Here is a 22,903-nt window from a genome sequence, read left to right as displayed (position 1 = left end):
TATAACACACCAAAGAAATACAAAAATACCATCAGTTACATGCCTGTATCTTTCCTTTAACCTCTAATGTTTACTTAGTCTGGCTTTAAAGCTAATTGTCCACAGCTGTTAACTGTATATTGATTTGTGCTGCTTTCCTATAAAGTTACAACGTATAATGCAATTTTTAATAAGTTCAAGGTAATATTACCATTAGAACTCCTCAGCAATTTCCCCACACGCAGAACCATCATTCACATGTTGACCATTAGCCTATCTCCCTGTTGGTCTGGTGATAATAACAGAGTCTCTTCCTCCTGCCACCTTTGTCTTTTTTTGCCGCTCCACCTTAGGCACCTACAATTGACATCCGGCCTCGATCAGCTACTATTCAAATGAACAATGCTACACACCTCCAAGAAAGGGATGAAGAATACGGGTATGAGTGTCTTGATGGCAAGGACTGTGCCAGTTTTTTTTGCTGCTTTGAGGATTGTCGAACAGGAGCATGGAGGCATGGAAGAATACATATCCGCATTGCCAAAATGGACTCCTACGCCCGCATCTTCTTCCCAACTGCCTTCTGTTTGTTTAACCTGGTGTATTGGGTATCATATCTTTACCTTTAAAAGCAGAAGGAAATCAGTGATATGAGCCTTACTCACTGAATTTCTTAGAGAGATGGTTTCCTAAGTCCACTTGAAGTATTTACGACGCGCTTTATAGTGGTCTGAATTATTTAGTGCCATAACCCGGTAAATATCAATCATATCATTTGTCCAAAAATTGCCATCAGGTTATTGTGAATTAAATGTCCGTTCAACATGCTGAAATAATCTGAAATAAAAAAACCCACATATAAACGGTTAATATACAGCTATACCTGCTGGAACAGACAGGGTAAGGGGAGCATGGCAACATCACTAAATAGTTGGCACTGCTATTTCAAACAGGAGTGAGAGAGAGGAGAATTCCCAGGTAAAGTGCTGTACAGTTTGTTAACATTGGCTATAATTATGCTATAGCTTTATTCTCTGTGGGCTTTTCTTTTTGGAAGAGTCATCTCTCACTTTGAATAGGTATTATTAAGCTAGGAAAGCAACTTCTACTCCCACCAAGATAAAAACAGACCTTTCCCTTTGCCATCCCTTTAAGAGCACATGTACAATGCTGTAAATATTTCAATACCTTGTAGTACATAAGGTCTAGTGCATGCATCTTTTGGGGGCCAAAATAAATGAAACAAAGGTACCATAAAGTATTGTCTTTTATTTTGTGTCTCTGGATGTGCTATTGTAATTGAAACGTGGACAATTTTTCTTTCCTTGAAAAATTACCCCTTTCCCTCATGCATGGAAGATCCAAGCAGACAGCACTTTCATGTAAAACATTAGAGAAGCCTTAAGGATTCAAATAAATAACATGTAGACAAATCTGTATGGCCAATATAATAGCTCATAAAGTATATTGTATGTGTCTGCTGCAGTTGTAGCCTTCATTTTCCATTGATAATGTTGCTATATTTCAACAGAATTTCCAGTAATTATACATTGCAAGATCAGCTTCTGAATTTAATCCACGTGCTTCTATTGTTCTTTTCCTATGTTGAGCTCTATTTTTTTCCTTACACAAGTGTTTGTGGGTTTTTTTTATTCTTTAATCCAGTCCAGGAAACAGCTTTTATTCTAGACATTTTTACATAAGAGCTTCAAATTCATTTTGAAACATTTGATTTTGTATTATATATCCACATACAATTCTCTGCCCATTCATGTCCTTGATTAGCAATAGTTGTTGTCAGTGCTGCTTTTCACTCAGTGAGTACCTTTACTAAAACCAACCCTTGCCATGGCTAGCACACAGTTTAGAGATAGCCTTGAAAATAAAAGGGAACAAAGGGTGTCTTGGCTACTAAATCACATGTATGCAGTTTATGTGTATTTAAAACCTTCAACCCACCTGGGTGAATCTTGAAACCCGTTTATCCACTGGTTTTCAGAACCTGTATGATGCTCAATTATGCAACCTTAAGCACATGTAAATATGACTGACCTTTTTTTTAATTGTCAAAGACATAAAATGTCACCTCCAGGAAAGTGGGTTTGCATATTGAAAAGGGAGATATATAACTTACCATTACAGAATTATTAATAGCTAAAATGGAGGAAAAAAGAAAGTTTTCCAATGTTTGTATAGTTTTGGAAATAAAAATGTATAAAAAAGGAATAACTCTTAATCATCAATTGCTCCTTGTCCGATGTATTTGAAAACATTTTAATAAAGGAATTGCACACACACGTGGACTTTTTCAATAAAACTGCTGCACTTAACTCCAGTTTTCGTGTGATTAGTTTGTTAAATGCATGCTTCATGGACTAGACCCCTTGACTAGTTCGATTCATCAGCTGCCCAAATATAAGTGATTATTATTCTCATAACTCTCTGCATTGTCTCATTTTGTAGTCAAATGGCTCGTCCACCTAACTTCCAAGGATGGAGACTAAATCTTTAAAACCATTTTTAAGATTATCTTATTCTTAAAAAAAAAAAATATAAAAAGAAATCACTGAATTGGAAGTATCATAATGAAGAGAGATAACCTTTCTTTATCTACTTAAAGCAGAGAGTGTCTCCACTCCCTGAATGAGTGTCAATCATCCTCCACATGGAAATATGTTTCAGATGGTGCCAGACAGATCACTATTTTTTATTTATTTATTGATTTTTCCACTGGTCAGTGATTTAACAACTTTGTGTTAGTTCCTTGCTGTTAATAAGAGCAGCTGATGTTATACACTTAAGGTTTGAATTTTTACCTGGATTTTTTCCCTATGACCAAATAGGTTTTATACAGATCATTATGAACCTCACCCCAAACCAACCTCTAATTCCCTCCATCCAAGTGCATTTCACTTAACATATTTATATTTTTTTTTAAAGGTCTGTGAAACTAAAGATTTTGTGACGCTAAGTACTTGATCCTAGTTCAGCCATCACATGACACGTGCCTATAGAAAGCCTGCGATGCTGAAGAATCAGACGCAATAATGAGGAACAAATAATCAGATCTCTCACTTGTGCCACCCGGCCTTCTCCTTCCAGCAAGGGAGTTTAGTTAAAGATTGATATTCCCCCACCTCAATAATGCAAACTACACCAAATAGAAGAGCACACCACACCTACAGTTAAGGAGTTGAATGAACTTTTGTCACCCTATATCACTACGCATAGTAAAGGAAATAAATCCTTAATCTGTCATTACCCAACACCTTGTCTCCTGCCATACTTGTTTAGGTGATTTGTCATTTCCTCTTGGGTAAAATGGATGAGATTCAAAAGGACAGCTCATGAAGAAACATGTAATTCCCAGTGAGAAAATAACACCAAAGCACAATCTAGGCTCATTAAACAAAAAGTACAGCGTTCCTCTGAATAGAGATTATATTAGCTATTCAGCACAGAATCAAAAGATGACCTTTGTATTGTAAAGCCAGACTGCCACCACAGCAGACAAAATAGCAAGAAAATAGCATTTGGGTACGACAAGGATTATTTTCCAGAAGAAAACTGCTCAGAAACCTATCTATATAGACACACTCACACATATATATTATATAAAATACTATATTAATATATACATTATACATATTAACACTCCCAGCTGCTACTAGGGGAGAAACTCGATCCTGATGCAACAGACTTGCTAAAATCTTTTCAAGCTCTTCACGTTGCAGATGGCTATTACTGCTCTGGGATATTTCTGGGGACGTTCAGACGGTCATTAAGAGTTTTATCAAGTATACACTAGTGGCACAATTATTTACTTGCTATTTCTATTCCAAGAGTACCTAGATGTCCTGACCGAGACAAGGCATTGCTGTCCCAGGAATTATGTCATATATACACACCAAAAGAGAACACCCTCCAAGCATTTATAAATCTTTATACATTTATAACATTTACAAACCCCAGTTTGTAAATAAAGAGCTGATATTCAGAGAGATAATGTGACTCAACACTACTTCTCCGATTTCCAATGTCAGGCAATCCACAAAAGACTGTATTTTACCTAGCCAGTATAGTATAATTTTAGCCTCTGTGCAATACAAAATGCTAAAGATCCTAAAGGTGCAATTCTCAGCACAGATGATACATACACACACAGAAAAAGGAAAAGAAAGAAAAGATAATCAGATGAACCTGATCTCCTTCTATTACAAGATGACCCGATTATTGGATGAGGGAAAGGCTGTGCATATTATCTACCTGGGCTTTCAAAAAGCATTCGACACTGTTCCCCATAGAATTCTAGTGGAAAAACTAGCTGCACATGGCCTGAGCGAGCATACGATCTGCTGGATCAAGCACTGGCTGTCTGGATGGTCCCAAAGAGTGGTGCTCAATGGAATTAAATCCAGCTGGCAGCCGGTCACAAGTGGTGTCCCCCAGGGCTCAGTGTTGGGACCACTTCTGTTTAACATCTTCATTGACGATCTTGATAACGACATAGAGTGTATCATCTATAAGTTCGCAGATGACACCAAGTTAGACTGGACTGTTGATCTGAATGAGGACAGGGAGGCTCTACAGAGAGACTTAGATAGGTTGGATCGATGGGCCAACATTAATGGTATGAGCTTCAACAAGACCAAGTGCCAGGTCCTGCACTTGGGCCACAACAACCCCATGCATCGGTACAGGCCTGGGGAAGTGTGGCTGGAAAGCTGCCTGGTGGAAAAGGACTTGGGTGTTCTAATTGACAAGCAGCTGAATATGAGCCAGCAGTGTGCCCAGGTGGCCAAGAAAGCCAATGGCATCCTGGCTTGTATTAGAAATAGTGTGACCAGCAGAAGCAGGGAGGTGATTGTCCCCCTGTACTCAGCACTGGTGAGGCCACACCTCGAGTATTGTGTCCAGTTTTGGGCACTTCAATACAAGAGAGGTATCGAGGTGCTGGAGCGGGTACAGAGGAGGGCAACGAAGCTGGTGAAGGGCCTGTAGAATAAATCGTATGAAGAACGATTGAGGGAGCTGGGACTGTTTAGTTTGAGGAAGAGGAGACTGAGGGGTGACCTAATCACCCTCTACAACTACTTGAAAGGACATTGTAGAGAGGTCGGTGCTGGTCTCTTCTCACAAGAAAATAGCGATAGAACAAGAGGGAATGGATTCAAGCTGCAACAGGGTAGGTTTAGACTGGACATTAGGAAGAAATTCTTCACAGTAAGAGTGGTCAGACACTGGAACGGGCTGCCCAGGAAGGTGGTTGAGTCACCATCCCTGAATGTGTTTAAGAGTCGTTTAGGTGCGGTGTTGAGGAATATGGTGTACGGGAGAACTTTGCAGAGTAGGGTAGATGGTTGGACCCAATGATCCCAAGGGTCTTTTCCAGCATAGATGATTCTATGATAATTGAGTGGTCTTTTTTAATCCTTTCACATCTGCTTCATTTTCCCCAAGTCACATAAATCTACCTAACATGAATGGACTGGTCAAACATACTACATGTATCAGTTTCAGTGACACAGCTATAGAAGCAAATATTGGCATATCTTGGAGGTCCAAATATTTGGACCTCCTTCCTCCTGTGCTCCCAAAGCCCTTCAGTCTAAAAACATAGATAGAAAAAGGAAAAAGAATAGTTATGATACTCAAGAAAATGAATAATGTGAGAAATAGAACAAGAAAGCTTTGTTAACTGCACCATTTTTACTAGATAGCATTACTTTACATGGAACCAAAAAAAGAATTGGGAAAACACAGTTGTAGATTGTATGACTTAGAACAAAATCTAGGTTTTGTACGATCACAGTAGAGGTGAGCTGTAAATTGGGATTTGAAAGGGATAAGCAAGGACTTTTTCAGGTTTGCTGAAGTGTTTCTCAAGCTACAGGGGAAAGGCAAGACTAAGTCAGAAAGTCTTTGTGGGAGAATCTGGTAGCTGAGGAATGAAACTAAGGCATAACTATGACACAGAGGCTGAATTCAATACTGAGCTGATATGCTCTACCCAGCCAGCAGCTGAGAACTGAATTAGAGAAGGAAACAAAATAAATTGCTGAATTATGTAAGAACTATATACATTAATGGACTAAAGAGGCAGCCAAAAGCAACAAGCTAAGAAGAGGAATTCAGAGGCAATATGATCCATAGAAAATATAATAATTGTCAAGGTGAGAATAATAAAGATTGCAGTACTCTGAGCTGAACAGAGCATGTTTAAGGTTCAGGCTTCATCTACATGGATGAAGAAACAGATTTTGGTGATGTTGTGGCAGAAAGTTAATGTTATTTGGAAATGAAGAGCTGGGTCCAAGATAAAGACTTAGTGAAAAATAAAGCCTGTTCATGGGCTTCTGCAGCTGGAAGAATAAAATTTGTTATTCTAAGTTAGGGGATCCAAGGCAGAATCCAATAGTAAGTATGAATACAAAAAGAAAAGTAAAATATAAAATAAAATAAACATAAAATAAAAATATAAAGGAGCCACCTAAATGAAACTTAATTGCAGCCCAGGGGAAAAAGTGATATTTTAAAATATAAGTGTTGTCTTTCAAACAAAATTGCAGTGGCTTTGCAAAGATAATTTAATTAAAATCTTATGAAAAGCTTCACAAGTAAATCAGTTTATTAGACCCATAAGAGATCTATTATTCCATTTATAAAAATTGAAAGCTAATGCACTTTCCCTCTTTATTTAGAAGGATCCTGCAGATAAGAAAATTTAAATTTTCTACTTACATTTTACTGTGTTTTTCTTTTTAAAATCAAGATTTACAATGAAAAACAGATCTATTGAATATGTAAAAGAAAGTTCATGACCTTTAAAAGATCCTGAATAACAGACATGAACTAAAAGCTTTGCTTACAAGCCAGCAAATCCACTTGAATAATTCATTCCAGAATGTTGCATTAGTTTAGAAAAACATATTTTAAAAGGTTGCCTTTCTTGTAGAGAAAAAAAAAAAAAGCACAGTATGATAAGATAGTATAAGATTTTCCTCATTTGGTCTCACATAAAATTCATATTGATTATCAAAATGAGAAAAAGGAAAATAAGAAATGATAAAAGATTAATATAGCTTTAATTCAACCATTATGATAATTATGATAATACGACATTAGAAATATTGATCTTTCCACCAGACACATGCTTTTTGATACTGCCATATTAAAATCTGTATCTGATGAGGTTAAATGAGCTATCACTCTCTTTAAAATTTTCAGGTATATGCTAGAAGCTTAACTATAGATTCAGTCTTTTTGCTGCAAGAAGCCCAATGTTAATTTACTGACAGGAAGAAAACAAAAAAAACCAGAAACCTACAACCAACCTCCTCCCAAAAAACCTCCAAACCAAGACTTCTCATTTAATTCCTAAAATGAGACACAAGCACATAGAGACATCTATCCAGCCAATACATTTACAAGACGTCTATAAAAAGTAGTAGGTGAGGCTACAAACTGCTTGAAAGTCAGATAGACCTGCTAGAGAGGATTTAGCAAAGCTGGTTACTTTGCTGCATTAAAGAAAAAAAAAAAGCAACCCATAAATTTATCGGGCCTTTATTAAAAAAAAAAGTCTTCATGTTTGTATTGACAAAATAATACATATTAATAAATTAATTGCAGATTAATTGCAGTGATTCCCTTAAGATTAGAAGTGAAGATCTAGACCGACAACTTCAGCAATTCTATAATCTCACAAATCTATTCAGATTTCACAGCTTTTTCTGCTTCTTGATCAACTTATACCAGGGCTCTTTAATTTGTTGCCACAGTTAGATTTCTTGTAGAAAAAGGCATTTTCCTTTTGCTTTTTCCAATTCCTTTGCCCTCACTGAACATTCACCTCAATTTGATACTTTCCTGCTGATCTAGCAGCTCTAGCTCTTTCTTGCGTGTACAATGCTTCTGTCCCATAAATCACCATCCTCACAGCTTCACCCAAAATTATGATTCCATCTTAATCCTGAAAAATTAGTGCAATTTGAAAACTATAAATTTTCAAAGAAATTTTAGGTGAAGTTCGATACCAAGAAGGCTAAAAAGAGGTAAAACAGGCCTACTGCTAACTTCAAGCTTGCCTTTATTTTACTTGGTTTTAGGTGAGCTGATACCAGCTCTCGTTAAGGCCTGGTATCTCTACACTGAATTGTAATAGCCCAGAGAGTACCCACAACCTGCAAACCTTGAGAACATCTAGGTGTGGCATAAATCTCACCAAAGTCGTACCCTCCCCATGCAGCAGCACTCGTCTTGGTGTCAAGCACTTGACAATGCTATCTACAGATGCTGAAGCTCCTCAAATATTTCTGGAAAGCAAAGACAATGGTCTCACCAAACCAGCTGTCATTAATTCCTTCAAACCCCAAGTAGCACTTCATGAGCATTTTTGGCTGCTCTCCCCAATTCCAATAGCTTTGCTTGTTCTCGTACATTAGTCTGTGTTTAAACAAAACAACATTTTTAGGCATCGGAAGCCTTATCTGTCCTTTGTAGCATTCACTTTAAAAAAAAAGGTAGGGCAGTTCCTCCTTCCAGCTGTCATTGACCTCATATCCTTTGCACACTCATACTCGCGTGCAAAGGAACAAATCCAAGTCCCAAATATATGTGAGAGTAGGACTGAACAGAACGCTCAAAAAAATTGAGACATTCTTTTAATCAAAATCAATTGCTTTCTTCCAAAAAATCCTCTGAAGAGCCTTCTCACCTAACCATGAAGGAACTTAGATTATGGAAAAATTATTCTCATTAAGTGTGCTGCAGCTTGTGTAAGCAGCCATGTGTTCCACTGGCATATCCTGGCCCCTGCCTCATTGAATTATTACTCAAGTGCTACTGGTACCTTCTCACTCCTGTTTGCTGGTCCAGTGTTCCTAAACCAATGCAGTGACAAGTTCTGGGCAGCATGTAAAAGCGTAACACGGAAAAAGTAGTGTGATAACAATGGTACAGCATCAATGATGAACAGGAGAATTTATTAATGATTCAGTGTCATTATCTAGTAATAGTTACTCATAAACTGATCTTCTCTGATGTTGGTTTCCACACATAATTTTAAGAATTGTAAGTTTTTGTTAATTATTCTACACCACTCTTACTTAGCTTGTGGCTGCTCTTTTAAGTAACGGTATCGGTATGAAAATTTGACAAAATATAAATGGTAGATACATGTTCTCCGTAATTGCATATTTTAGAGCTTTTGTGAACAAAAATACAGGATGCCTGGCCAGTAAAATGTAAGTGGTTAGCTCTGCTCAAGATTTATGAAATTTGAGAATAATTTGATCCACTTTTTTTGTGTGATTTTGTCCTTCACAGGGAATTTCAGGATAATTAAGGATAAAACACTGATCTTTCTGGTAAATCTTAAAATTCATCCCAAACCTAAAATAAGACATGCTATGGTAAAATTTCCTAAGGGACGAGCTGGATACAAGCACATTATATAAGCATATAATTTAGTCTCCAGAATTCATTTCTCCTATCTGTATGAAAAGGAACAATCAATAATGCTGAGTAGTTAATACAGAGACATGGGCTTTGATGACGTGAACAGGTTGAAGTTCACGTCCCATGCACATTTGAGAGAATTGTAAAAAATCTTCTGAGGATTTTGCCAAATAAATGCTAAGTAATATGTTATTGCTCCTTCTACCTTCCCTCCCACTCTCCCTGGCACATGGGCACAGAAGGCGCAAGCCCTCAGTACGCTTGAATTCATATGTGGTGCAAAGGAAGAAGAATACAATGTGAGAAGATACTCCTTTTCAAAGATGCTCTTATTTTACCCTGTCTTTTAGGAAAAAAAAAAAAAAAAAAAAAAGCATAGAACCGAGAAGTGGTATTTGGGGAAGTTTTAAAAGAGTAAAACTAAGTTAACTCTGCAATCAGCTTTTCTAGGTAACGAAAGAGAAAAGTGCTGGCAGCCTGCTTCCTGCTCTTTGTCTTACGAAAAATCTTGGAAAATTTGGAAGCTAGTAATTTAGAAAATTAATTTTGGTAGACTAAGACCATCATGACCAATCCTATGAGAAGTACACTAGATGCCCTACATCATTTTGAGTACCAGTACAATTAAATAATTCTACTCTACCCTGTCTGCAAAGTTTGTCACAGCTCCAATAAATTGACTGATGTTGCCTAGAAAAAGTGTTCAATGAATGTTTTGAAACAGAAAAGAGAAAGCACCAGTTTTTCAACTTCAGAAACAAAAATCTTATTAACTTTTAAAGCTCTGTTTAATTCATAGGTAGCAGGCAAAATACTAACCAAAATGCTAATCAAAATCATTCATGCTGTAGTGGAACAGAATGCATTTTATTCGAAACAGCAACAGCCAGTTTCTAAAGATACTCAGCAATTATTATCAGTTATGAGGAATAATATGCTTTTCAAAGAGTTAAAATACAAAAGGAGTACTTTACTTATTAAGAAAAAAATCAAAATAATTACATAGGAAATGAAAGGAAAAAGAAAGCAGGCAAAAGAACTGTCTCTGAAAATATGGTAAAATAACAGAACCCATAAATTTAGATACTCACTAGCTACATTTTTAAGAGTTTAAATTTTTTAAGAATGTAAATGAAACATTTACATTCCTCTTGTCCCATAATTTGAAACATATGCTATTCACAAATCAAAACCATTGGAGAGTTATGTCACAGATATCAATAAGCACATCCCCACCTAGCATCTGTACTTAGCTCTGTAGAACTGTATGTTTTATTTCGTTTTATCTTGTTCAGAAAGAGACACCAATCCTCTCTCTAAAGCTTTCCTTAAACATAAGTTTTTATATATTTTTTAAAATTAATCTCATTTTACCTGTTCCTTAGAATGCTGAGACAACCAAAACTTAAAAAGAAAAGTAAGAAAGCTAAAAAACATTTAACTTGGAGAGTTACCGCTTAGTCATCCATGTGAACTTCAGAATTCCTATTTTCACATTTTCTGCAGAGCAGAAGAGAAAATACCAACATTTCATTGTTATATGTTGGAAAACGACCTTTAAACTGAAAAAGGATATTGTAAACTGTGTTAGCAAAAATGGCCCCCAAAACTAGAGAACCATGGGTTTGTTGAGATTTGTGGCATTTCGTCAGGGATTTTGCTGACTACACCCAGCTCACAGAGATATATAGATGGCAACAGAGATACATCGATTAGCATAATAAGGGAAATGTAGGAGGCAGTTACAAGGTTCTTTATACGTTAATGAGTATTTTTTCCTCTTCTGAGATGGTTGGAGAGGTAAATACAGAATTAAGAGGTTATCAGTTCACTTGCTTTGCCACATTTTGTTACATAAAGCTAAATATAAGGGTGTATAAGGCGGCAACAATATTCATTAATGTGTGTCTCATACCTTTAAAGTGTTTGCTCTACCACTTAAAATTAAAAATACCATTTAGGTATATCATCTACTTAAATAATCTTCGGTTTTATCATACTACATATTTTGCAGTAAATATTGAAAACAAGAAAGTGTTCCGGTTTATGAGATTCATAAACATTACCCAAATATTCTTTGTTAAATATCATGCTACCTGGATATGTTCCCAGAGTAGGTGAAGCATTGCTTTGCATTTTCAACTTGTCTAGCAAACTGCCTAACCCCATTAAGGAGGGAACACTACCAATGTCACCTCAAGACAGCAGCAGCCCTACTTGTCTCAAGTGATTTTTGGTTTGGGTTCTCTGCAGGTTGGGCGATGACATATAAAGATACACTGCATTATTCCTTCTCTTTTGAATCTAAAAAGCCCCTTTACCTCATGTTAACAAAACCTATAGCAATGTATAGCCTATGTCCAGGCTCTTTCAGCTTGTTTATTACCCATAAAATTATGATCCTTATTTTTGGCTGCTACTAGGCAAGTATAATCTCACGGAACAACACACCCACAGGCAGTAAAAATCCCAGGTTTTAGTCTCTATGACCCCATAATGATTCCCTAATCATTGATTAATATTGTTATATAAAATTAAGATTTTTCTGTTTCAAGAAACAATAGCTAAAACCATCATCCTCCTCTAAGCAATCACACTCGGCTAATACCACAAATTGTACCTTGAATTAACTTGTACAGGCAATCTTCTAAGAAATTCCTTTTGTTGCCATAGAAACCAAGGCTGTGTACTCTACAGCTGATCTGGAAATTTTTATTCACATCCCCTAGTTTGCCCATTTTGAAACTGAAATGCATATTTGGAGGTAATGATGAACAGAAAATGTATTTCTGAAAGCTTTTTTCGAAGGAGAATAAAAACATGAAATGAATGTAAACCCACTGGACAGGAGGAGGATGACTCAGCTCCTACACCTTCAAAAAAAAAAAATGACAAAAGAATCAGGGAGACAGAGCAATTGCAGCAATTCTGGACACCTCCACATAACTTTCATCCCATAGTCCTATATAGACTCCATGATCTGCAAGCAAGAAGTGCATAAATTGGCTCACACTGCCAAGCAATTCTTCTCACCAAGGACTTTTCTGATGGTATCACTCTTGGAGGAAGTGGTAAATGCAATGGCCATTTGCTCAAGCCTCTTCTTGCTTATCTTTTTCCATTCTTCTGATTGATTCTTCTCCTCCTGAGCCTATTTTGCAGACTCTGGATGAAGTGAAAGGTCAGCTTGAGACACAGTTCTCCTTTCCTATAGATATTAAAATTGTAAGGAAGTGGTAATCAGATGTCTTTCAAGGAGCCAGTTAAGGTTGCTTAATTTGCAATTAAAAACCAATTTGCCAGTTTCATAAGTTGGGAAAAAAATCTGTTTGCCGAACCATCACAAATTGACTTTTTTTACTGGTGCAGAAATCTTCACTTGACTGATACTGTAAGTCTAGAAGACTGAAAACACGTGAGTGCTCACATCGCTTCCCAATGCACAAAAACTGGGCTAAAATAAAACAACGCATGATCCTCATGAATGCATGATACGCTGAAAAGGAACCTGGTTTCACGAAGAGTTGAAGAGCCACAAAAACTAAATGTGAACACCACCAAAATAATGCCTTTATGTCAGATAACATGAGTAAAAAAATAATAGCTTCCAATAAGAGTGTTTTAAAATGTTGATACGCATTTCAAATTCTACTGAAACTGCCTTTGGAATATCCACTGCTGTCTGTGCGGCATCAAAAAGATGAATAATTTGTGTTTCAAGTTCAGAGTTAGCAACACACCTAAATATAAACATATCCCTTCTCACATTACTGAAGAGAAATTTGCTTAATGTTTGTACTATGCAGATTTAACATAGCTAATTCATTTCTCTGAGAACTACTGTATGTTTTCCTTCTTCAGCATCAGTTCAGGTGAGTATATGGAGACATACACTGAGTAGGCTCTTACTCTGACTTTCCAAAGGGATTAGGCACATGTACAACTGCAACCCTGAATGGGAGTTGTTGTATAACGTTTATCAGGCCCAAATTTCAGATAACAGCAAAGGTAACAGTTCTGGTGCAAAAGATAGCATTTTTGAGATTACAACATCTAACCAGACAGAGGAACGCTAGCATTACAGAGAAGAGAAAAAGAAAGGATACAGGCAATGTGAAACATAAACACACACCCATACAAAGTTTATATCAAAAGATGTAAACTGAACTAGAATCCTTTGAGAGCCAATCTATGCCTTAATCACAAATCTGTCCTTTCTATGCCATAAAATGAAAAATCTCTCCACCTGCCTGTCAACCAGTGACAGCATTATGAGAGGATTAAAGATGAAAGGTTTTACAGAGGTTTTTAAACTGCAGATCTTACAGATTCTTTGCTTTCTCTCTCATGAAGATTTTATATTTGTTTTCACTTTGTATTTCAGTTTTCCTAATCTAAAAAGAAAGTCATTGAGACTGAAATGTATGTTTTGCTCTTTATGCACCAAAAACACAGCAAAGAAAGCTGTCAGTGAAGATCAAACTGTGAAAAACAACAAACTGCTTAGAGAGAGCAAAGAGAAGGTGTGAAAAGGATTCTTGCATAAGAAATAGAAATAATTAAAAAGAGCAAAAAGAGTACGCAACAAAGCAAGCAAGCAAACCAGCCTATTATGCAAACACGGAAGTTTTCATTTTAATTAAAAATATGTGAAAAATCTTGTTATCCCTCACAGATGAACAATTAATACTTTCTGCAAATGCTCCTGAATAAATGAGTGTTTTTTTAACAGATCCTGGAGCCCTCGCAACTTTCCCTTGGACTACTCACAATATCAATCAGGCAATGCAAGTTCATTTCACTTTTCTTGGTATCTTAAAATTATACAGAGCTCTAGTAAAGTTTGTGGGAAGGGGTAAGAGGGGTAAACAAAACTTTATTGCAGATAAAAGCATGTTAGGACACTCCATGTCTGATTGTGCAAATCTGGAGAGGAATTATCTTAAAGGTAATTTGATACAGAGCCTTGTACCTCAACTAATGTACTTAAAAACTATAGGAGCTCCCACGTATGTTAGACCATAACGGTGGTCTGTCACAACGCATGGACATCCAAGAGTTCCCACTTCCACCACAAGTTATGCTCTTACCAGACCTGCTGATAACATACTCCAAACCTGCACGTACCATAGGCCAGAACAGAATCATGTTAAGTCTCGTTAATAGTAGAAAATAGATCAGCTTATATTATACGTTCACCAGCCAAAACTCCCGATATGTTTTCTACTCAGAATCATCTTGAAGCTTGGAAGATGCAGTGGAACATTAGCAGTTGAGTCCTGTGGCCATGCAGAACAAAAGGTGAGCTGTCTTGAGCCACCATTTTCTGTTTGTCTACAGTGACTGTAATTGTTTGGTAGGTCCTGTTGGTTGCTTCTCCACTTTACAGTACAGGTGCTAAAATTCCTAGGGGTATGCAGAGATGGCAAGATCATCTGTTTTGATTTTTCTGGATCCCATGGCTCTATTTTCTTAACATACCATAACTGTTGCCTGAGGTTGGATGGAACGTTTCATCCTATTTCTTGCACTGGGATTTGGAAAAGATGTTGCACTGTGGCATTAATCTGCTTGGGGTGACAACCTCCTACAACTGGGAAGAAACCTCAGATTACCCACCACTGTCTCCAATACCGTTTCCTTTTGCAGAAATACGAAGCGTTATTTTGACAGTGATAGTTCCAAAGACCCCAAGATCATACTGTGATTTTGTTTTACATCTTTCTCTATATATATACTTCTGCAACTCCCTGAAGCTTTGACATCCCTTTCTAACATTACAGACATACTTGTTTTCAGTTTTCGCTTGAACAAAATGTCAGCAGGTCATAACCATTGCTCCACTGTATTGTAATTTAACAGTGGTGAATATAGAGCGCTCTAACTCTACATGCCTTTCTACTCAAGGTCTCTGCCTAAGGACTATCCTGAATCACCATCCAGCACCCAGAGCACTCTCTAACAGTCTAAGAAGTCTTAAGTTTATCATGGGATAATGTGAATCAAACTAAAAGACCACATATATCTGAAAGTTCTTAGAATAGATAGCAATCTGATCTATTATTAGGGATATAGAAATTTGCAAACCTTTTTCTAACTCCCCAGTTTGGAGGGTTAGTGGATAGTTCTTTATCTGCTTTTCCTTTGAGCCTCCAACTCTGGTAGCCATTAGGAGTCTAAGCTTTTCAGTCACTTAAATACACAAGTCCCCAAAGAAAAATACTACTGTAAATATAATTAACATATTTTTCAGATTATAACAAGTTATATTTATATTACATAGGATTAATGATGCAACTAAAAGGCATCAGTTGGCACTGTAAATGTAAATTAATAAGAGTTTGATAAATTATTGTTAATTATTGTATTAATTTTCAACATCTAGTGCCAACAAGAAGTTGTGGGGTGTTCTAGCAGCAAACTCACTAAAATATCCATATTGCTTATTCCGCCATCAGGAAACATTCTGCTTGCTATTTAAACTACTCCCACTTCCTTGCCTAACCTAAAATTCTGTGTGCACTGCATACTAGTTGTTTGCTTTGGGCTTCTAAATAAGTTAATTTAGTAAACTCACAACAGCTTATTTTTTTCTAGCTTCTCCAATGTTGATGTAGGTAACTTTATCTAAAAATCGCAACAGAAAAAAATGGAAAACTTTATTTAATGGTGTGTATTTATAAAAACTCTGTGGTGACATTATGAATGGAGCAGCGACACACAAGGATTGTGATAACAATTCATTTAAGTGATTTAACCTTTTTCCTCCCTCAAAACTATCTATATTTTATCAATTTATTGCAAGTTGTGAATTTCAAGCTATAGAGAACTCTCAAAATGTGTATCGGACTATTCAAGTATTCAGTTTTAGCATATGATCATCAAAGTCAGAGTAGACTGATTCTATTCCCGATTGTGTGATCTGACCTTTGTAAACTATTTCTACTTGTTAAAATCATACTTTGATTATACAAATCTTAATACTATATCAAAATTTACATATAATCAGCATTCACACAAACTAAATCACATTTGCAAAGGAGATTATGAAGAGGCAGTATGAGAGAGGATAATGTGGTGGATGCAGTATTCTAGTTAAAAGTCAAAATATTTAGAAATTATTTTTCCCCACTACATGTTAACTGTACTCATGAAGCTCCAATTTTCCTTTTTCTGGAAAAGGAACTGTACACCATATAGCCCTATTATTTCACTACTCTGAGGCTTGTGCCTCTTTCAGGATAATAGCTACTATGCCAGAGAAAGGAAAGCAGTTGTTTGATGTTTTACCTCCCTCTCTACCCTACAAAGCAATCATTAATACTTTTGCTAGAAACTTCTGAAATACTAACAGTTGTCTAGACTGAAGAACAGGATATCCCAATACAGAAATACAATACCTAATAAGTTCAGGATTAGGACTTCATTATCCATCCCCAAACTGTATTTCAGCTATTGACTTTTCTAGTCCTTTTATTTCACAGCTGTTTAGAAACTTAAGAAGAAGAGGGACTGTAAGAAGGGACTGTCTGCTGTAGGGACTCTAAGTAGTCTTGAAACAAAAAATCCCTAATTTTTAACATTTAATTTTTAAAGAATAAAAAAACTAAAACACTTCCTAAAAGCCACCAGGGAACCTTTTGCAACTTTTGTAACAAAGCGGTTTGTCCAAATCCCAGAGATTAATTTTTTATAATTATTCAGGTTGAAAGTATGCAAATTGTATTCACAGCCAAATGCAACAGGTAGACAAGTATTGTCTCTAAGATCTGTAAATTACTTACAGTAGGTTCTTTTACAAAATGTATAATCTTAGACCTCTCATATGTGCAAGTATTAAGTATTTTGTATACATAATCTGTTTCAAAGCAGTAATGAAAATAAATTAAAATGTTCATTTCAATTGTGTTCAGAACAAAAATTTGCAATGTTTCATTTGAAAATGTTGATGTTTTTTCTGTTTTCTATATATATTTTTAGTTTCATTAAGCCAGAATAATAGGACATCATTTTTTTTTTACTTTTGAAGAAACTGTTATCCCAAATTTATTCATTAATGTAGGAAAAGCATCTGATCTCATTCATAGCCTCACTGTAGTCCATTCTGCTCTTAATATCTGCTAGTCTTGAATTAATTGGAAAAAAACCCCCAAAATATCAGAAATTTATTTAGAATAGAGGAGTGCAAGACACAGATTTACTGAGAATTCATAATTCACAGCCTCACAGCAGCAGCATTGACTTACACCAAGATCATAAGGTTATTGAAGGATTTCACTCATCAGTGAGGAAAAGCTTATCCTGGGAAATTCTCTTCTCTGGCTCTCTGTATCTCTACCTCTCTCTGAAAATGTCTTTTTCCCACCGCAGAGAATTTTCAGCTGTTTATGTTATGTTGAATCATCAGACAGTAAAAAGGCACTCTCTTAGGCTGTGTTAATGTGTTGCACTGCAAACAGTGGCAATTCTTACACAAACAGTTGAGTCTTCTCAGTACAACGGAGGTGGCAATCTGAGCAGGTAAGTGGAAATGCAATGAAAGACAAAAACCTCTTCAGCCATCGTAAGAGTCATCACCTCTCATAAGACTGAGCTCCCTCTATAAACAGGCTATGATGAGTTATGACTTTTACCAAAACTTACGCTTTAAAAACTTGCTTTCATTCCTGTTGATGTCAGAGCAAAATCTTCCCAAAATTTCCAGAAGGAAAATGGTGAGATTTCTCAGCTGTATCCCCACAGTCCAAATCCCATGACAACACGTTGAGAGTTTATCACAAGTCTTTCAAAGGCTGATTGCTGAAAACTTAAACAACAATTACATTCCTGTCAAAAGCCTTAGCCTCAGTGAACCAGCATTATGTTTAAATAAAAAACATTGTGGGGAGTAGCCAGTCCAGTCTTCTTTCTCCAAAACATTATCATACTATGTAAGTAAATACAACTAAACACAAATCTGCTAGGCTTTTCTTCTCCATTTTCAAGCTAAAAATTATACTCAAACAGGTTTGAACCATATTCTTTTCTTAATTCTTACTACAAAGTGTTTGGCTGACGCAAGACATGTTTCTATAGTACCTCTGCCAGCCCAAAGCTGCTTCACGCAGTGTGAATATTTCAAACTTGAAGGCTACTTTGCACTAGAAAATAGAGTAAAATAGATTTAGCTGAATTGCAGTGTCTGGCTTTTAGACTTCTGGAAGATAATGGAGATACAGTAAGTGCTGCTGCAGGCAAGTTGGCTTTATTCGAACTTGCAGTGAGACTAAATCAGCACTATCATTAGAAAAAGTAGGATTCAACAGCATAAGACATTTAATTAACCTTTCATTCCAAAGGACTGATCCTCCGTGTCAGGGTTCATGTAACTTGGTCCTATAGAAATTGGCACTGCTACCATCTGCTCTGTGGATGAACAGCAAACTTCACAGTCCTCACCTTTTGGCAGCAAAAAGTTCAGATACATATAGAAAAGTGGTTTTCAGAAAGCTTTATGCTCTGGCTGTAGTCCAGGAAAATGGCCCTTTGTAATTAACTGTGTATGAATCCATTAGAGAGGGACTGAAAATCACAAGTTACTGGGCTGTCAGTGACCAGAAAGGGCAGGAGAGTATTGACACATCTGCTGGTGCCTTGCCTGGAAAATACTACAAAATGGACTGCAGTCAGAAAGACAAGTCACTGCAGTGATTTTTGGAGACAAAATTTAAATTCTCTTTGCAGATGAAAGCCTAAGACGACTACGTTCAAGTTAGTTAATTTTGTCTTTATTTTTCACAGCTCCTAAGACCGACAGCTTCTACTGCCTTCAGATCTGAAATTCAGGTCACTAAAAGCGACCAAAAGAAGTTTTGGGCCAAGTGCCCAGTAACAGTTAGGTATTAAAAATTATTTGTGATGCAGGACAGAAGAAAGAGACCTGCTGGAGAAATTATCACTAATAAGCACTGCCAAAAAAAATCTAAAAGATTTCTGGAAAGTTGCCTAAAATACTTTAATAATGTAATGGACATGAATGAAAAACTATCGGATGAAATATAGGGTGTGATTTGAGGGGGGAAAGAAAAGCAGCAATGAGAATATTTCAAGAAAAAAGTCTTAAAATCCCTAAAGATCGGGTTTGAGTCATGTTGCCTTAACTGATAAAGTACAATGCCCTTACACAAACACACTAATGATTATACACTGCTGACAACAGAAGGGTTTGTCGATCTAAGTAGAAGCTCAGCAAAGTATACTGGATTAATAAAGACACAGGTTTCCTGTTTGCTTCTCCACAATCAGAACTACTGCAAATAACATAGCAAGTCAGATTCCTAACTTGTTTTTCAAGTTATCTTTTTATCCGTTTTCCCAGAACTAGCACAAGCAAATGAAACACAAATTTAACACCAAGTCCTGTGGAGTATACATCTCTTACATTTAATTTTGAGGAGAGAGACATCCCTCATTGCACTGCTACTGAACTTTTTTCTTCCACTTTCACAGACAAAAATACTGTGGCATGACCCAAAAATGATACTGAATTCAACTCCTTGACCAGAACTCTGATGATTTTACTAGAGCTACCTTCTCAAAAAGCGTTTGCTGATCCTTGATGTTTTCCTACCACTTTCCTTGCCCACTTATGTCTGCTCTGTTTTGGAAGTCTCCTAAGAAAACAACAAATAAGAAAAAGATACCAGCTTCCCAACTCCAAGCCTTCATCCTTTATTACTTTTCCTGACACATGAACACATTTTATTCTCTTCAAGGTGACAAACTATATAAGCCAGTCTAATTCTCAAAAGGTATTTTCAAAGACTTTCACTAAAACTAGAAATAAATAGAAAAACAGAGAAAAAGTGGCAGTTGTGTAGGAGGACTGGTTGACAGAAAACATCAATTCCGAAACCCCTCTAAGAGAAAGCATTCTGTAAAGCGGTAACTGAATTCTAGAAAGAGGTGTCCATTCTCAAACATTAATTTTTTTTCTGCACATTATCCGTTAGACTTTCATTCCCTTCCACGTTTGCCAGGATTCTTTTTCCTCTGTATGCCCAGACCTATTTTTTAAACCCCTTGTCAGGGATTTAGTTCCTTTGATGTGCGTGGCTTGTTTTCAGTCCAGACAGCTCCACAGAAAGGCATTTTCCCAAGCTGTTACACTTCATTATCATAAAAGATAGTTTTTTGCTAGCCCACTCATACGTCTTCCCACATAGCGCCAAGATGGCCAGAGCTGGTACAGTACATGGATAGACAGAGGTAGCTGCCAACTTCAGAGCAGTTATGTTCACACTAAAAGTCACTTACTGATGAACAAACATATAAGGAAGAAAGCCTAAGCATCTTTACTCCCACTGCCTCATAAATATCACTATCCATTTGGGAGAAGGAGGGTCTTTGGGAGTACTATTTGTCTCCTTTCAAACCATCTGCACCTTCATACAATATATAACCTGTTCAGCACCACGCATTTGAAAACTTTATGTGTTTGAACAAATATGTATTTTCATAACTCTTTCTGTAAAGTTATCCTTGGATATTAGATTACTTCTGTTGACAAACTTCTGTTAAAGTTTCTTAGAAACATACCTCCTTTAAGACACAGAGAAAGCATTTCATTGTTTTGATGAAGAATAAAGCAAAGCAAAGTAGGAAAATGCCCCAATGTCTTTCCCCTCATTTGGGCTGACCGGAACAATGACAGCACAATCACCATTAGAGTCATAACATTGTAAAAAAAAAAAAAAAGCAAGGGAAGAAGGCATTCTTTTAAGTTATATAGTCTATTCTCCTGCCCCAAAACAGGCTTAGCTATGCCTAGCAACGTCCTTCTAAGAAATGTTTATCTAATTTGTTCTTAAATATTGGCAGTGATGGAGAATCCAAAGACACTGCATTTTATGCTTCATTTTTTTGGTCTTAAAAAAAAATAATTCATCAAATCTGAAACTTCACTTACATATTTTAAGCTCATAACTCCATGTGACTTTGGAGAATGTGTCATCTTTAGGTTGAAAAAATTCCCTTTTCTTTCATTTAGTCACTCCCAATTGTAGGGGTGAGGTTTTCAGTTTTTGATTTTCTTGAGGTCTAAGATCTCTCTTAGATCTCTGCACTTGCTCTGTGTCTTCCTTGATGGACAGTAGCTAAACGTGGATAAGGTCTTCTGACTGAGAGACTGACAGCTAGGTATAATACAGGCTGCCTGGACACAGAAAAGGCCAACTCCTTCCCTATCTCAATCACAGGTACAAATTCCAAATCAGTTCTCAGAGCTTTAAACATCAGCATAGAGAAAAAGAATAGCAGTAGAAAGGAAAGAATAAAAAAAAATAGGATTTCTTTAAAAAAGGTTACTTTCTAATCTACCAAGAGCAACTGAGCAACTTCTGCTTGTCTCCTTTCTTATCAAGGAAGAAGGCACGATCATTGGCAGCGGTTTGACTGGCTGACTCTCCTCCTTCCTGGCAGAGCGTTTCTTGTAACTGTACCTGGTGCCTAAGGACAGTAAAAAAAGTTAGTAGCAGCCACCCCAGCCAAACGGGGGGGGGGTTGAAGTCCTATTGCAAATTTGAATTTGATGTTTGCTGTTTTCCTACTGAACAAGCATAGTTTAGCTTGTAAATTCTTAGTCATTTTCTTGAGAGCTGTTATGAACTACAGTCAGTTACTTTTTCCCCTTTTCATTCTCAAGCTGCCTGTGATTTCCTTTATCAATTGAAATGTTCAATCCTATCCCTTAGCAAACAAATCTGAGTCCACAAATCTCATTTGGAGTAGTTATCACAAGTGCTTAATGTTAAAAATATGCATGAGCTGTTAATAAACTAAGTAATGCAATGTCATTTTTTAAAATTTCTGATTAGTTGCTTCATATAAATAACCAATACTGCTTAAAGTGAGAGCATTCTTTTTGCTGCAAATTACATTTCAATTGCAAATGCATTTCTGTGGACTTTTGGCTTAGCATTTAAATCTAATGAATATACATTAAGTACATTTCTTATCTTGAACATTAGAGACAAGTTCACAGAAAAAATAAACAGTAGACAAGCGTTAAAAATATGAGAAAGTATTTCTGGTTTTGTTTCTCTTTCGAAGTAAAGTTTCCAGTAATTATTAAGGAACACAAAATGATTAAACTCCCAACAGTTTGTTTCTTAATGTTTAGTTAGCTTACTCGGAGGGCTACAATGGCTCACTCCCAGGTATGGCAATGCCCTGAATCTCCTTGCAGAAAATGCAATTACATGTTGGGGCAAAGTTCTGGGCATCCTCTGTTAACATAACAGTGAAACAGGGAGTATTGTGGCAAATCCCTCGTTGCTAATACCTGCTCAGCCCCTGCCTTCAGTACCAACTCACCTCTGCCACTTCCATTCCTGAGGTAGGTAAAAGTAATTCTAAAGAGTAATTATTTTGCCACTGGAAAATGTCACGTGTCAGACAACTTCCACAGGAGAATGCTGTTAAATTA

At 36.6% G+C, this 22,903-nt stretch overlaps 1 protein-coding gene across 7 annotated transcripts in view; it reads left to right on the top strand.

The window, feature by feature from the left end:
* Nucleotides 1-2,306, top strand: part of GABRG2 (gamma-aminobutyric acid type A receptor subunit gamma2) — a 73,886-nt gene extending 71,580 nt beyond the window's left edge. For 5 of the 7 annotated variants that reach the window (XM_074156541.1, XM_074156536.1, XM_074156539.1 and 2 more), the window contains one exon: nucleotides 333-608. In XM_074156541.1, the coding sequence (XP_074012642.1) occupies nucleotides 333-608 (276 nt within the window). Of the gene's footprint in view, nucleotides 1-332 lie in introns of all 7 variants that reach the window. The other 2 variants (XM_074156535.1, XM_074156540.1) reach the window with 2 other exon arrangements.
* Nucleotides 2,307-22,903: the final 20,597 nt, after the last annotated feature.

This window comes from Numenius arquata, chromosome 11 (genome assembly GCF_964106895.1).
Source record: "Numenius arquata chromosome 11, bNumArq3.hap1.1, whole genome shotgun sequence".
Taxonomy (NCBI): Eukaryota; Metazoa; Chordata; class Aves; order Charadriiformes; family Scolopacidae; genus Numenius; species Numenius arquata.
The sequence above is the reverse complement of the archived record's forward strand: the minus strand, read 5'-3'. Positions and strand labels throughout refer to the sequence as shown.